The sequence below is a fragment of the Abramis brama genome, assembly GCF_963993115.1.
Source record: "Abramis brama genome assembly, chromosome: 5".
In the NCBI taxonomy this organism is placed as follows: Eukaryota; Metazoa; Chordata; class Actinopteri; order Cypriniformes; family Leuciscidae; genus Abramis; species Abramis brama.
Genome location: NC_139967.1, coordinates 37,218,571 through 37,232,110, shown reverse-complemented (window position 1 = coordinate 37,232,110; position 13,540 = coordinate 37,218,571). Strand labels below are relative to the sequence as shown.

General features: G+C 35.9%; 1 protein-coding gene across 4 annotated transcripts in view; it reads left to right on the top strand.

Annotated features, from left to right (window-relative positions):
* The first annotated feature begins 2,112 nt into the window (after positions 1-2,112).
* Positions 2,113-13,540, top strand: part of LOC311083442 (segment polarity protein dishevelled homolog DVL-2-like) — a 250,049-nt gene continuing 238,621 nt past the window's right edge. For all 4 annotated transcript variants that reach the window (XR_014606297.1, XM_084114966.1, XM_084114965.1 and 1 more), the window contains exon 1: positions 2,113-3,302. Coding sequence is in view for 3 of the 4 variants with exons in the window: in XM_084114966.1 (XP_083971092.1) it covers positions 3,142-3,302 (161 nt within the window). In the remaining variant the exon portion in view is untranslated. The remainder of the gene's footprint in view (positions 3,303-13,540) is intronic.

Sequence of the window (13,540 nt, the reverse complement as noted above, 5' to 3'; positions counted from 1 at the left end):
GAATTTTTTCGCTTGGCAGTGGCATCTGGTAAAATAGATTAAAATAGTTTTAAATAAATAAATAGGCAATAATAAATACACTACTAATAAATGCATTATTACTAAACTGAAATTACATGCTCTAATTTTTTTTTGTTGCATTTTTCTCATATTGTACAAAGAGTAAACACAAACTGTCTGAAATCTATAAAAAAAGATCCCAAATTGCATAAAAATCTATTCCAAATGATACTAAAGTAAAGTACTTTTTTTATATAAACCGTCAATTGAATATAAAAGTATAAAACTGCCAATCTAGGACATATATCAATCATGGAAAACAGTCTGCAGTGGTCGCACCACATGATATTTGGTCGCACCACATGATATTTTCAAATTCAGTCATAATTTACAGGCACAGAATTGGCCACCTAAACAAAACAAGCTAGCTTGCCAAAAAAGGTCACTATGAAATTTATAATAAAAATATATATTTGTAGAAATAACTTTAATATTAATTTTTTTTTGAGGTCATACCACATGACATCCAAATGTGGCAACTACATACCAACCATTACAAAGGTTTATTTTTTTTCCAATTTGAGAGAATTACAAACCTGCTTGCTGCTTCCATGGGTCCTTGGTAAATTGGTTTATGATGTAACTTCCTGTGTTTGAATAGTTTTCAACATATAAGTCCCAAAATGGTAGTTCCTTGATGGTCGCACCACATGATATTTCATAAAATGGACATCATCGGACAAAGTTTGTTTGTATATTATGATGGAAATATAAATACAAATGCTTTGAATTTTTTTTAAAGGATTACAAAACATTTTGGAAATCATGCCAAATAGTGCAGAAAATAAATTTGAATAAATTCAGAGTAATTTCAAAGACGTTTTCAAAACAGAAGTTATGGCCGGACGGTCGCACCACATGATGTTTTGACACTTTAAATAACAAAAAAAATAACAAATAAGTAAAGGTTTTTTAAAAGTTAAAGTGAGTACATACATGGGAGAGGTACTATAAATATACAGTATCTTTTTATGCATTTAAACCCATTTTTGCCTGAAAAAATGCAATCGGACAGAAAATTTAGGCGTCACGTCATTGACCCAAGTAAGTTTGTCCTAAAGATGACAGTAAGAGCTTAACAGCTAGCTTCTATTCATGAGAAAAAGCTAACATTAGCATTAATTTGCAACCCTGTTACCTTGATTAGAGTAACAGGGTTGAATCTCCTTCAATCCACTCAAGGGACAATCTATTATCAATAGTTCAGCTAAATAATTAATATAATTTTGATTATAATTTAGCATACATTTCATGTTATTAATGTATTACTATGGGGTGCCAGATGTAAAAAATCAGATACAATTTTATAGCTGATATATTTTAATTATTTAGCTCACTTTCGTCACATTTCGCTAATTTTTCTCACATTAAGACAGAAATTTGTGTAAAACAACATGTTCTTTACAATTGTCAACAATATGTTTTTAAAAAAAAATCTAAATATTAAATCCAAATATTAAATGTAAATCTAAATCTAAATATTAAATCTAAATCTAAATCTAAATATTAAATGTTTTATATACTAAATATCACTGCCCCCCAATGCCTCCACTTGGCGACGGGCCTGCTAAAATCCCTTTATTTAAACCTTTCTACTTAACCGCTAGTTACCCATGTTTTGTAGTTTTCTGAACACTTTTTACTCGTGTTTGTTGTTCTAAACTGGATCCTCTTCCAAAGCGCGATAACTGTTATAGTGAGCACGGATCCACACTCCGAAAATCCACCGGAAACATCGGGACACACTTATTTTAATCTCACATATTGTTTAGGATGGATATGGAGATGCAGGGTACATATCATTTCATTCAGACTGAATGCAATGATTTAAAGAAAATGTTATGGTACTAGCTTCCACAGACGATATTTATAAAAATACATTTAGACCGTTTCACATAATGATTGCTATGTGGAGATTACCTAGGCATTTATAACAAAAATAAATAAAAAATATTTCTGTAGAGAATCACCCATTGCACCTTTAAGTGTTCACAAACTTTATGGTGCACTATAGCTTGTTAAAAAATTTAGACTTAAGCCTGGTTTAAGCCTGGTTTATACTCGACGCGTCCACACGAGCGCGAAGGTGCGCGCGGCAAAAATGACGTCATTGCGGTGTGGGCGGTCGTGCGCGTTGGGTTCGCAAGACCCAATTTCGCCTGGCGGTGTGCGCGATATTTTTTGTAACAACGCGCGCGGCGCGCATCCGAAGATGAACGACTTCGAGCCGAATCTGGCCGAGCTCGAACTTCTCACCACACCGGCACCCAGTTTGCACGTCTAAATGAGTTGATTACATTTAAAAAATGAGCATACAATAGCATAAAAAGTATTTTTAATGAACATAAAGGTCCATGTTTAATAAAAATGTTCACGAAACTTAATGAAATGTTTAGTGAAATTAGAAAATATGTAAGAGATTGTTAATTTAGTTCTCATATCCATATATTTTGTTTTATTGTCACAAGTAATAATCTCAGGGTTTACTGGGTTTTACACGATTCTTTTTGTAGTGTGGTATTGGTAGTGGTGTAAAATAAACATTGTCACGTGTGTATAGCTTTCTTCTTCTCACCGCTGATTCCTGATGGTTTAGAGGACAATTACTCGAGTCGCCCCCTGTCGTTTCAAAGAATAGTACAACGGCGAGCGCGTCAAGTATAAACGCCTCGTCCGTTTGCGGAGGTGCGCGCGCAGTCTGCGGAGACTCGCGCTGCGGAGCCAGGCGAAAGTATAACCAAGGCTTAATGGGGAATTGATGATGGGGGAGGGTGAACGAAGGGGGGTTTCACGCTCCTGTTAAACGTCATAACGCCGCGTTGGCTTTCCCTCCCCCAACCGCACTGTAAAGCATTCGCTGGAAAAGTTTGGGAACACCATGAATGTATGAATACCTGGGGAATTTAACAACAACAAAAGGAAGACAACAGGAATACGGTTTATAACCTTTACCTCTGACGTCTAAAAATGATCACGAGGGAAACAGAAATATCGTTTGTACCTTAAAATTGAAATGGTTCCCAGCTAATCCGCCTGGAAAGTTGGTTTTGTCCGAACGAAGGAGAAAAAACTACCGAGGAAATGGCGGAAACCAAAATAATATATCATATAGACGAGGAGGAGACGCCGTACCTGGTGAAGATTCCAATCTCTTCGGAAGAAATCTCACTGTTGGACTTTAAACAAGTCCTCAATAAACCTAACTATAAGTTCTTCTTCAAGTCCATGGATCAGGACTTTGGGTGAGTCGTGGACGTGAACGCGCATCCTCTTTTCAAGAGGCGATTGTATCAGATGGTAATTCCTAAGTAACGTTATTTTGACAACAAACAACATTTGCTATTGTTTGTACTATTACTTTACCTTCTTCTGTACTGAATTATTACTATTTTAACTAATCATTGTATTTACATGGTTCTCAAATATACTTAAAATAATACAGTGTTAGTAGCATACATATACAAAAATATTTCACTACTATGTTATGTCATAATCTTTGTTAATATGGTTCCATGTGCAAACAACATGCATGGAATTATACTAAAGTGTAACATGGTTTTTGGACAACCATGATACATGAATTGGAGTACAATGGTATGCCATAGTACCATGACATTACCATGTCATACCATCACTGCTCCATGGTATAGCCATAGTACAGTTTTCTGAGGATGATTTATCCCAAAAAAACCCCAAAAAACATGCCATTAATTTCATGGTATCACAATACAATGTCCGAAAACCCATTTAATCACTTTTTTTTAATCCCCTAAGTGGTTAAAGCATAGTGTAAAGTGTAGTTAGGACTTGGGTAGGGGAATGTCACTTTAGAGCAGCTGTTGATTAGATCAGCACACACCAGTGATGCTGCTAATGTCTCAATCAGTCTTTTCTACACAAACAAAGCCTACAATGGTTATCGATATTTATTGACACGCACACATTTATATTTACATGAGAGAGAGAGAACTATGGTATCTGATGCTGTCTCTATATGTACCTCAGTCTATTGTTAATGAGTAAATAGAAGACTTGTGTTTCCAACATCCTTATAAGTCCTGTCTGTGAAATCCTGTATTTGTGTCTTTTGTGTTAGAAAGTCTTGTGCCAAACTGGCTGTCTCCTCTCAGCAGCTGTGTATCTAAATGCCCACCTCTCATACAAACCTGGGAGCATGTGTTCCTTGTCCCTAACAGAGTAATCTGATTAAATCATAAAAGCTTTGATTTTTCTCTGCTTTCTCCTTTTTGGTTGCTGTAATGTGCAAAGTGCTGACAGTCATTAGTAAGGCCCTTTATACACTATTTGTATAGTTCACTGTAGGGCTGGGCGATATGGCCAAAATTTCATATCCCGATATAGCTCATTTGATATCCCGATAACGATATACATAACGATATAGCAATTTTTCTGTTAATTCAGTTCATGAATAGTCTATATAAAATTGCAACGTGGAAATGCAGTTTGAAATGATATACAAAACAAATAAAGGTAGTAGGGACTAAATATTTATTTTATTTAGAACCTTTTTTTCAAGCAAGACTGTTGGTAATGTTAACACCTGCCATTAAAATATTTCAACATATAGCAGCAGCCAACTTTTAACAGTAACACCACCCAGACTTCTCTTGTAGCATCATGTAGGTGTAAAGATGTTTCCAAGTAGTATTCTTTGTTCTCTAGAGCAGCAATAGAAAGCAACCACAAATATTGATAATGGCCTGTCTATTCCTATTGGATATAAAAAAGTAACAAACTGAAAACCTCTGAGGTTTAAAGAGCATGGTGCAGGGCAAAATACCAAACGTAAACTTCAAAGTTTAAAGGTCCCGTATTATGCCCCTTTTCACAAGATGTAAAATAAGTCTCTGATGTCCCCAGAGTGTGTATGTTAAGTTTCAGCTCAAAATACCCAACAGATAATTTTTTACAGCATGTTTAAATTGTCATTTTTTGGGGCACAGAAAAACGCGCTGTTTTAGTGTGTGCCCTTTAAATGCAAATAAGCTGCTGCTGGACGACCCAGGGGGCGGAGCTTCATGAGCTCGCGCTCAGTCTGTCAGGACAATTTCATCTCACGGAATGATGATAATATCAGAAACTCTCAGTAACGGTGTTCATTTCGAGTCGGACAATAATGCCTACAGAGTCAGAGTGCTGTATAGAGATGGAAAAGGTATAGTTTAGTAGTTTAATTACGGTTATTATAACGTATTTGTCATCTGCTTGTATGTATCCATTATTTATTAATAGCCTACAAGTCTGCTGTCAGAATGATGATCAAACATATACTGATGAGTTTAATAAAGTTTATTGTACATCACACAAAAGATGAAGCGTCAGTTTTACTTCAGAAAATCACCTTAAGAGCTGAGTAAACACAGTAAGTTATAAGAAGTGCGCAAGTAGCCTACATAAACGAATTTCGGTAGAGTTGAGGGAGCATTCCTGTGGGCGGAGGTTAGTAAAAAAAACGGTTCTAGTGACGTCATTAAAGAAGGAAGTAGAGGGATGTAGTCCAAACGGGCCGTTCGATGTAGGCGACTTCTGTTAAATAAAATATCTCGCTTGGCATTGAACTTTGAGCTTTATAATTTTACAGATATTATTTATGCTCTAACAGCAACATTACACACTAACTAAAGTTTGAAACATGGGATCACGAAGAACGGGACCTTTAAAGTGCAGCCACAAAGTCAGCCTCAATATATTTTTTACAAAATCCAACAAGTGAAAAAAACCTTTCAAGTTTGAATGGTAGCAGCAAACAAAAGTAATACAGGCCTGTTGTCATAGCCCCTAAAAATAAATGTTGGTTATAAAATACTACCACGGAGCCTTTTAAGTTTAAAATGCAGCAACAAAATCAGCCTCAATATAATTTTACAAAATCCAACAAGTGAAAAAAAAAAACTTTCAACTTTGAATGGTAACAGCAGACAAAAATAATACAGGCCTACAGTCCTAGCCCCTAAAATAAATGTTGGTTACAAAATACTGCACACAGAGCCTTTAAGTTTAAAGTGTAGCTGCACAATGATTCGAATATTTAAGAGGTAAACCAAAGAACTTCAAGTAGGATGGATATGAATTATGAGAACATAAAGATTTGCCAAATCTCAGGCTTCTACAGGTTGAGTGCGAGGAATACAAGCTGGTCAACTCTTCCTGGTTTCAGTGCTGACCTCTGGCATGACACAATGTTCCCACTTGCACTGAAAGCCCGCTCTGATGGGGAACTTGTGGCAGGGATACATAAATATTTCCTCGCAAGCTTGGCCACTAGGGGAAAATGTACCTCATTTCTCTTCCACCATTCCAGTGGTTCTGTGTCTGGACCTGCTTCCATTAGGAGATAGAGACTTAGCTCCTTTTCAATTGACTCTCTGCTTGAATGTGGAGCCACTTGGCTTGGCTTTGCTGATGTTTTAAAGTAGCTGCTCAAACTCTTCTTTTTCTTCTTAGCAGGAACCTCCTCCTGCTCATCCTGACCTACGGCAGTGACTGATGGAGCTGATAGAGGGACTGCCTCTGTTTGTTCAGCCACCAGCTTCTGTAGCTCTGCAGCAGCTCTTGTTTTGATGTAATCCACCCTCTCTTGTTTGATGTATGTGGTTTTGAATCGAGGGTCGACAAGAGAAGCAATGTCAAGCAGGTCCTGGATTGTCTGGTCATCATACTTTTCATTTAAGTATTTTAGTATGCCCTCTTTTATAGTCGTGGTGAGCTCAGTGTCGCCATCCTGATGCTTGAGTATCTGGTTGTTGAACAGATGGAGGACGGGTTTCAAGTAGGAAACACTTGGGTAAAGCTCCCCAGACAAGGCATCTGTAAACTCCTTGAGAGGACTCAGTGCCTTGTTCATGGATTCCAGAACGTCCATATCCTGCCAAGTTGGGACCAGGTGACGTGTTTTTTTGTCGGCACGGAGAACTTGTGAGAGAGCTTTCTCCTGCTCGATCACCCTTTCAACCATTGCTTGCATAGAGCCCCACCTCGTAGGGGTTTCTGTGATTAGCTGATGAGGCGGCAAGGGTGGATTTTGATCTGCTTGAGCCTTGGCCAGCTCCCGTCTTCTTTTCCATGAATTGGAGAAGGCAGCCACAATCTTCTTGCAGACGCCGACTGCTCGTTCCACCTCCCTTAGTTTCACACTCCTCTCTGTGTATATAAAGGAGAGGTAAATGTATGATTGTGTACTTTTTAACATGACCGTGTACAGGACTAGTAAAATGTATTAGTTAATTACATTTTATAAATTAATTTATATATATCGCATAATGTGGATTTTCATCTCAGTTACAATTTTTTAAAACCGTGCAATTCTATCACATAAAAAGACATTGTATCTTATGATTATGACATTTTTATTCCATAACTTTGATTTCATCTTCCTATAGTTTTTATAATTATGACTTTTTACCTTATATGTCAATCTAATTTAACCCTTGTATGGTGTTCGGGTCTGTAGGACCCGTTTTCGTTTTTCATCAAAAGGAAAATGATATAAATTATTTTTTCAACCTCAGACTCACTGGCCTTGGCTCATTTTCTGTGAAGAACATATATCAGAACACATTTTCAATGACCAAACACTGTACACCCCCCTCCTTGTTTCTACCCCTGCCGTTCCCGCACAAGGTTGCAATTCTTAAATGTGATCTAACAAAGGTAAAGGGAAAATATTAACAATATATGCTGTTTATATTGCTTGTAATTGGGATGAAGTAAACATCTGTTGAGTATTTTAACATAAATTGTTTGATTACGTTGAATTAAAAACCCAAAAATGCAGCGGGTCCACCAGACCCACAAACACTGGCTGAGTAACAAAAATATGAACACCACACAAGGGTTAACTTAATTTTTTTTTACTATATTTCTGTTGATTTTAAAAAACAAAACACATGTTGGGGTAATAAACCTAATTGAATACTTTATTTGTGAACGATTTATTACATTTTTAGACAAGTTCTGTTGCTGATAGTAACCTCTAGCTTAAAATAATCCTCTAGCAGTAAGGGCAACTATAATTTTGCCCTGACATCATTGAAGTTGATCATCACTGCTCTACATTGTCAGAGTTAAGGGAAGAACCTTTTAAGAAAAATTGCTCTAAGGCAGTGGATCTCAAACCTGTCCTGAAGGCACCCCAACACTGCACATTTTCTTTGTCTCCCTAATCAAACACACCTGATTCAACTCATCAGCTCATTATCACAAGGGTTAATGAGCTGATGAGTTGAATCAGGTGTGTTTGATTAGGGAGACAAAGAAAATGTGCAGTGTTGGGGTGCCTTCAGGACAGGTTTGGGAACCACTGCTCCTAAGGTATTACTGACTGTGTACTGAAATATATTTGTATTATTTTTATATCGATTTAGAGATTAAGCACTCACCAATAGCTAGATGAAGACGGTGGCCAAAACACTGTAGGCGTGTCATTTCATTCAGCTGAAGGGCAAGGATGTTGTTGGTGGCATTGTCTGTGGTGACATAGACAAGGCGATCCTCTTGCAGTCCCCACAATTGAAGAGATTCTCTGAGTCCTTTGGCTAGCATTTCTCCAATGTGGTCTTCCGGGAAATAACTTGTCTGTAAACAGCGGCTGCAGAGGTTCCAATCTTGGTTGATAAAGTGTGTCGTCAGGCTCATATATGGATGTGTCGTTCGGCTCGACCACATATCTGTAGTTGTAGCATAGAACATCCCCTTGTGAATCTCTGCCTCCACTTTGGCCCGACATGCATCATATAAATCAGGTAACACAACTTTAGTAATGTGTTTTCGGCTGGGCATTTCGTATCTCGGATCGAGTGTTTGCACCAACTCACAAAACCCGCGTTTCTCGACCGTGTAGATTGGAACCATATCTTTGCAGATATGCTTGGCAACAGCAGAAGTGATCTCCTTCCATCTGCGGGAGCTATGGCTATATGGTGTGCCACGGGTAAAAGCCTGTTGCAGCGTCTGTGTCTGGAGTTTGTTTTGAGCGCTTACGTCACCACTCTACGCTGCTTTTGCAGTTTTTGCTCGTTGACTCTCTCTGTATTCTTTTTCGTGGTTCTTGCGCAGGTGATAAAATAAATTAGTAGTGTTGGAGTCCGTTGTTGGCACTGGGAGCCGGCAAACTTTACAAACAACTGTTGTCTGGTCCACGTCGGGCTTCTTATATCCAAACCACGTCCATGCAACAGAAGTCGCCCCTCTTTTAGGTACAAGCTCCTCGGTTTGGGTTGGCTGGTCATCTTGTTGAGAATTACCCTGGTCTGAACCGCGTCTATTACCGTCTTCCTCCATGTTTGTTTAAGTATTGCAGCGTGCATGGGCATGCCGTGAGGTGCATCTTGACATAAAATTCTGCCGTAAAACGCCTTATCGTGGCGTAAACGATAGAGCCTTATATAAAACGATAGACATTTTCTATCGTCCAGACGATATATTTCGTCATATCGCCCAGCCCTAGTTCACTGTTCTTCTCCAGTGTATGACCTCTGTCTGACCTTGCTGTGCTCACTTTAGATGCTTACTCTTGCCTTGTTTACCCCTTACATGACAACAGGCAATGTTTAGGAGCTCACTTAATGCACAGAAGTTTCTAGATGTGAATAAAGAGTGAATGTTCAATTACATTAAGTTTTATTTGTGTACATTTGTGTGGTCCGTGTCCTTAAAATTAAAACGGTGAAATGCTGGTTGATTTTCCTCTCTGATGTATCTGTCTGATATTTTAGGCATACAATAAAGTAAAAGCCATAACACACCAAACCGACATTAAAGACTGTGTGCAGCACTTGCTTACCATTTTGTATAATGATCATGTTGATTACTGTTGATAAATGTTTCTCCAGGACTAAGTTTTATTGCTTCAAATAACAAAAGACATTACAAAACTTGTTCCGTACCTCAAATATTTGTGGAATTTATGATTCAGTATTAAAAGGCATCTTGATCTAGATCTTGAAAGAAAAGAACAGCTGTAGTAATATCAGAGATTGTCTTATTATAGGGAGAGATTCTGTATCTTCTTACCACTGGAGAAAGCATAACAGCTAACTTGGATCATCATGTGAGGCACCATATTGGCATTGATGTCAGTGTCCGCCCTTCAGAGTTTTAGGACAGTCAGTTACAGATTATGTTAATCAGTTTCTTGTGGATTAGCGTGTTTGTCTCGGTATATGTTCTATATTTGGTGTTAAATGGCTAGTAAACGTACAGTAGGACTGCATTGTTTGTGGAATGTGCTTTACTGTGGAAAAAAAAAAGTGTGAATATCTATTACTGCAAATTACTAGTCACTGCAGGGGGCAAAAAAGTACATTTAAGATTACACTAAAAACTTAATTGTAATTTAATATATATTTATATTTAATTTAATTCATTAATTAATTAATGTTTTTTTATTATTATTATTATTTTACCATCATTCATTAAAAAGCGTTTATATAACATTAGGCAAACCACAGTCATAAATCATTACAATACAAGACTAACCTGGCAGCTATAGAAAGAACACTTCATTTTTTTTTATTTTCATTAACAACATGCAATATAAAACAACAACATACTTTTTTAAAAATTATTATCATTTACTTTTTTATTTTATTTGTTATATTTATTTTTATGTATATTTGTGTTTGTATTCATGTACATCCCTTAAAGACTTCTTTGACTTCTTTGATGTCGATTGTTATATATTCTGTAATGTATCCTTTTTTTTCTTCAAAGTTTGATACATGAACAGACTTCCAAGTCAAGGATAACAAATAAGGGATTCAGGTGGAGGTTTCATGTAAACACTTGTTTGACTTGTGATGTGGTTCTTTTCTATTTATTTATTTTGAATAATCCCTGTAATGCCAATAATAATAATAATAATAATAATAATAGTAATACATAATAATAATAAATAATAATAATAATAAAAAAACAATATAACACAATTAAATTGTTTATTTTTCTCTTTATTCATTAAAATGCATAATATCAGCATCATATGCATGCTATATACCTGTAGTTATAATAGTCATTACAATTTAAGTCTTATCATAACTGGTAAAACCTAAAAGGCCAAAGAAACAAATCTGTATGTTTGACTTTTTTTAGACAATATACAATACCATTCAATATTAATATTAATTACTATGATGAGTCCTACCTGTCGTGACATTCCGTTCTCTGCCTTCTCTTATAAAATAGCATTTTTAATCATAGTAAAATCTACATATCATTCCCAACAAAAAGATTGGTTAGCTTAAAACATGTTGAAGAGTGGACACTACAGGCTGCCTGCCAAAAGCTATTTCCTCACAAAAGCTGTTTATTCAGCGTAGTGATGCCTCTTCTCCATTGACATCAATAAAAAAAAAAACAGCCTCTGTTCTCCTTTCCTGCAGTTGTTAGCATTAGCAGTTTCGCTTTTTTGGCCAAAAGTTGCAGCATTGTCTTCTAGTGGCTTTGGTAATATTACAGTTGTTTGATTGTCGTAATTTTCATTATTAATAAATCTAATTGAAACAGTGTATTTTAAGTTGTGATGTTTACCATTGCAGACCTTGGCCATTGTTTAATTGTGCAGTCTGCAGATGTGGGAAGTATTAGGACCATGGCTATATGCACATGTGACATGTTTCCAAGACATTCATGCAGTTATCCTAAGATTAAAAAATGTGGCATAGTCTGTCATCATTCACCTCTCTCACACCTTCTGTTTCTATCTCACTTTCTCTTTCAAACACCTAATTGAAATTAGCATGCTGGTGTTCCCTTGCCAGGCCTGTTGTATCTATACATTTGTTCTTTAAAGTACTCTTGCGAGCACAACGAACATAACTAAATACAACAACATGTTTACTTTCTACCCGTAACAACAGTAATTTAAGTTAATTCAAAATGAACTAACCAAACCAATGTATGTTATGAGCATTTGCATCCTGTATAATTATGCTAATAAAAATGACAGAACGAAAAATAAATAAATAAAAGTAGAAATAAATAAATAAATGCAGAAATAATAGTGAAAATAAATACATTTTGGTAATATAAATGGCTATTTCTGTATTTTTACATGTATGTATTTATTTATGCATTTCTATATTTATGTATTTATACATTTATTTATAGATTTATGTATTTATATATTTATTTATTTATTTATTTATATATGTATTTATTTATACATTTATTTATTCCTATATTTATTTATTTCTGTATTTCCACATTTCTACATTTATTTTTCCCTGCGCATGTATGCTAATTGACCAATGGCTAAGCCACGCCCCCAAACGCGATGAGCCAATCACAGTACGCATAGCTAACCCAATACACTCGGACATTCTCTGCTTCCTCGTCCATTGCAATGCATTGCGGTTATCAGTTTTCATTAGTTTTTATGTTTTTTCTTGTCATTTTGGCTTTTAAACAGCGTGTGTGTGTGTGATTTTGGTTGGGTGACAGTTGTAGGTTACAGTTTGACAAGAGTTTACAGTTTGACAAAAGCACAATGTTGTGTTTTACACAAATGTAGGCTAAACACTTTGCAGTTTTAATTATGTCCTTTATGAACAAAATGGAGTATGTTTTTATGTTTCCACTGTTCGATCGCGCCCGCTCTCTGACACACACACACACACACACACACACACACACACACACACACACACACACACACACACACACAGTTATCACAGATAATTATCGTACATCTGGCAACACTGAATAGCACCAAACTATAACGTTTACACTGTGATCTTTGTTCTGGAGCTGAAGCTTATCGACCTTCTCAACAATAAAATTATTAATATAATCCTCCAATGCATATTTAAGGCCCTTTTGGTGACATCGAGATGATATATAATCTTTCTGTCTCCAAAAAATCATCAATTGCCTCCTGTGAAATGTCTCCTACTGTGACAGCTGCCAAAGCGCCTGTTACCGAATGTTGACTGTTTGTCCGAGTGAGTGGAGGGGGCGTGGCTTAGCCATTGTTCAATTAGCATACATGCACAGGGAAAAATAAATGTAGAAATGTGGAAATACAGAAATAAATAAATGTAGAAATGTGGAAATACAGAAATAAATAAATGTAGGAATAAATAAATGTATAAATAAATGCATATATAAATATATAAATAAATAAATATATAAATACATAAATATATAAATAAATGTATAAATGCATAAATAAATACATATAGAAATGCATAAATAAATAAATAAATAAATACATGTAAAAATACAGAAATAGCCATTTATATTACCAAAATGTATTTATTTTCACTATTATTTCTGCATTTATTTATTTATTTCTACTTTTATTTATTTATTTATTTATTTATTTTTTTTTTTTTTTTCGTTCTGTCATTTTTAGTCCTTCATAATAACCTGGATCACTGCTGGACTTAAATGATACAAACATAGATTTCTTTGAAAATAGTTTCTTGGCTCTGTGGATCCTACTGTTGTAGCTCCCAGTGGG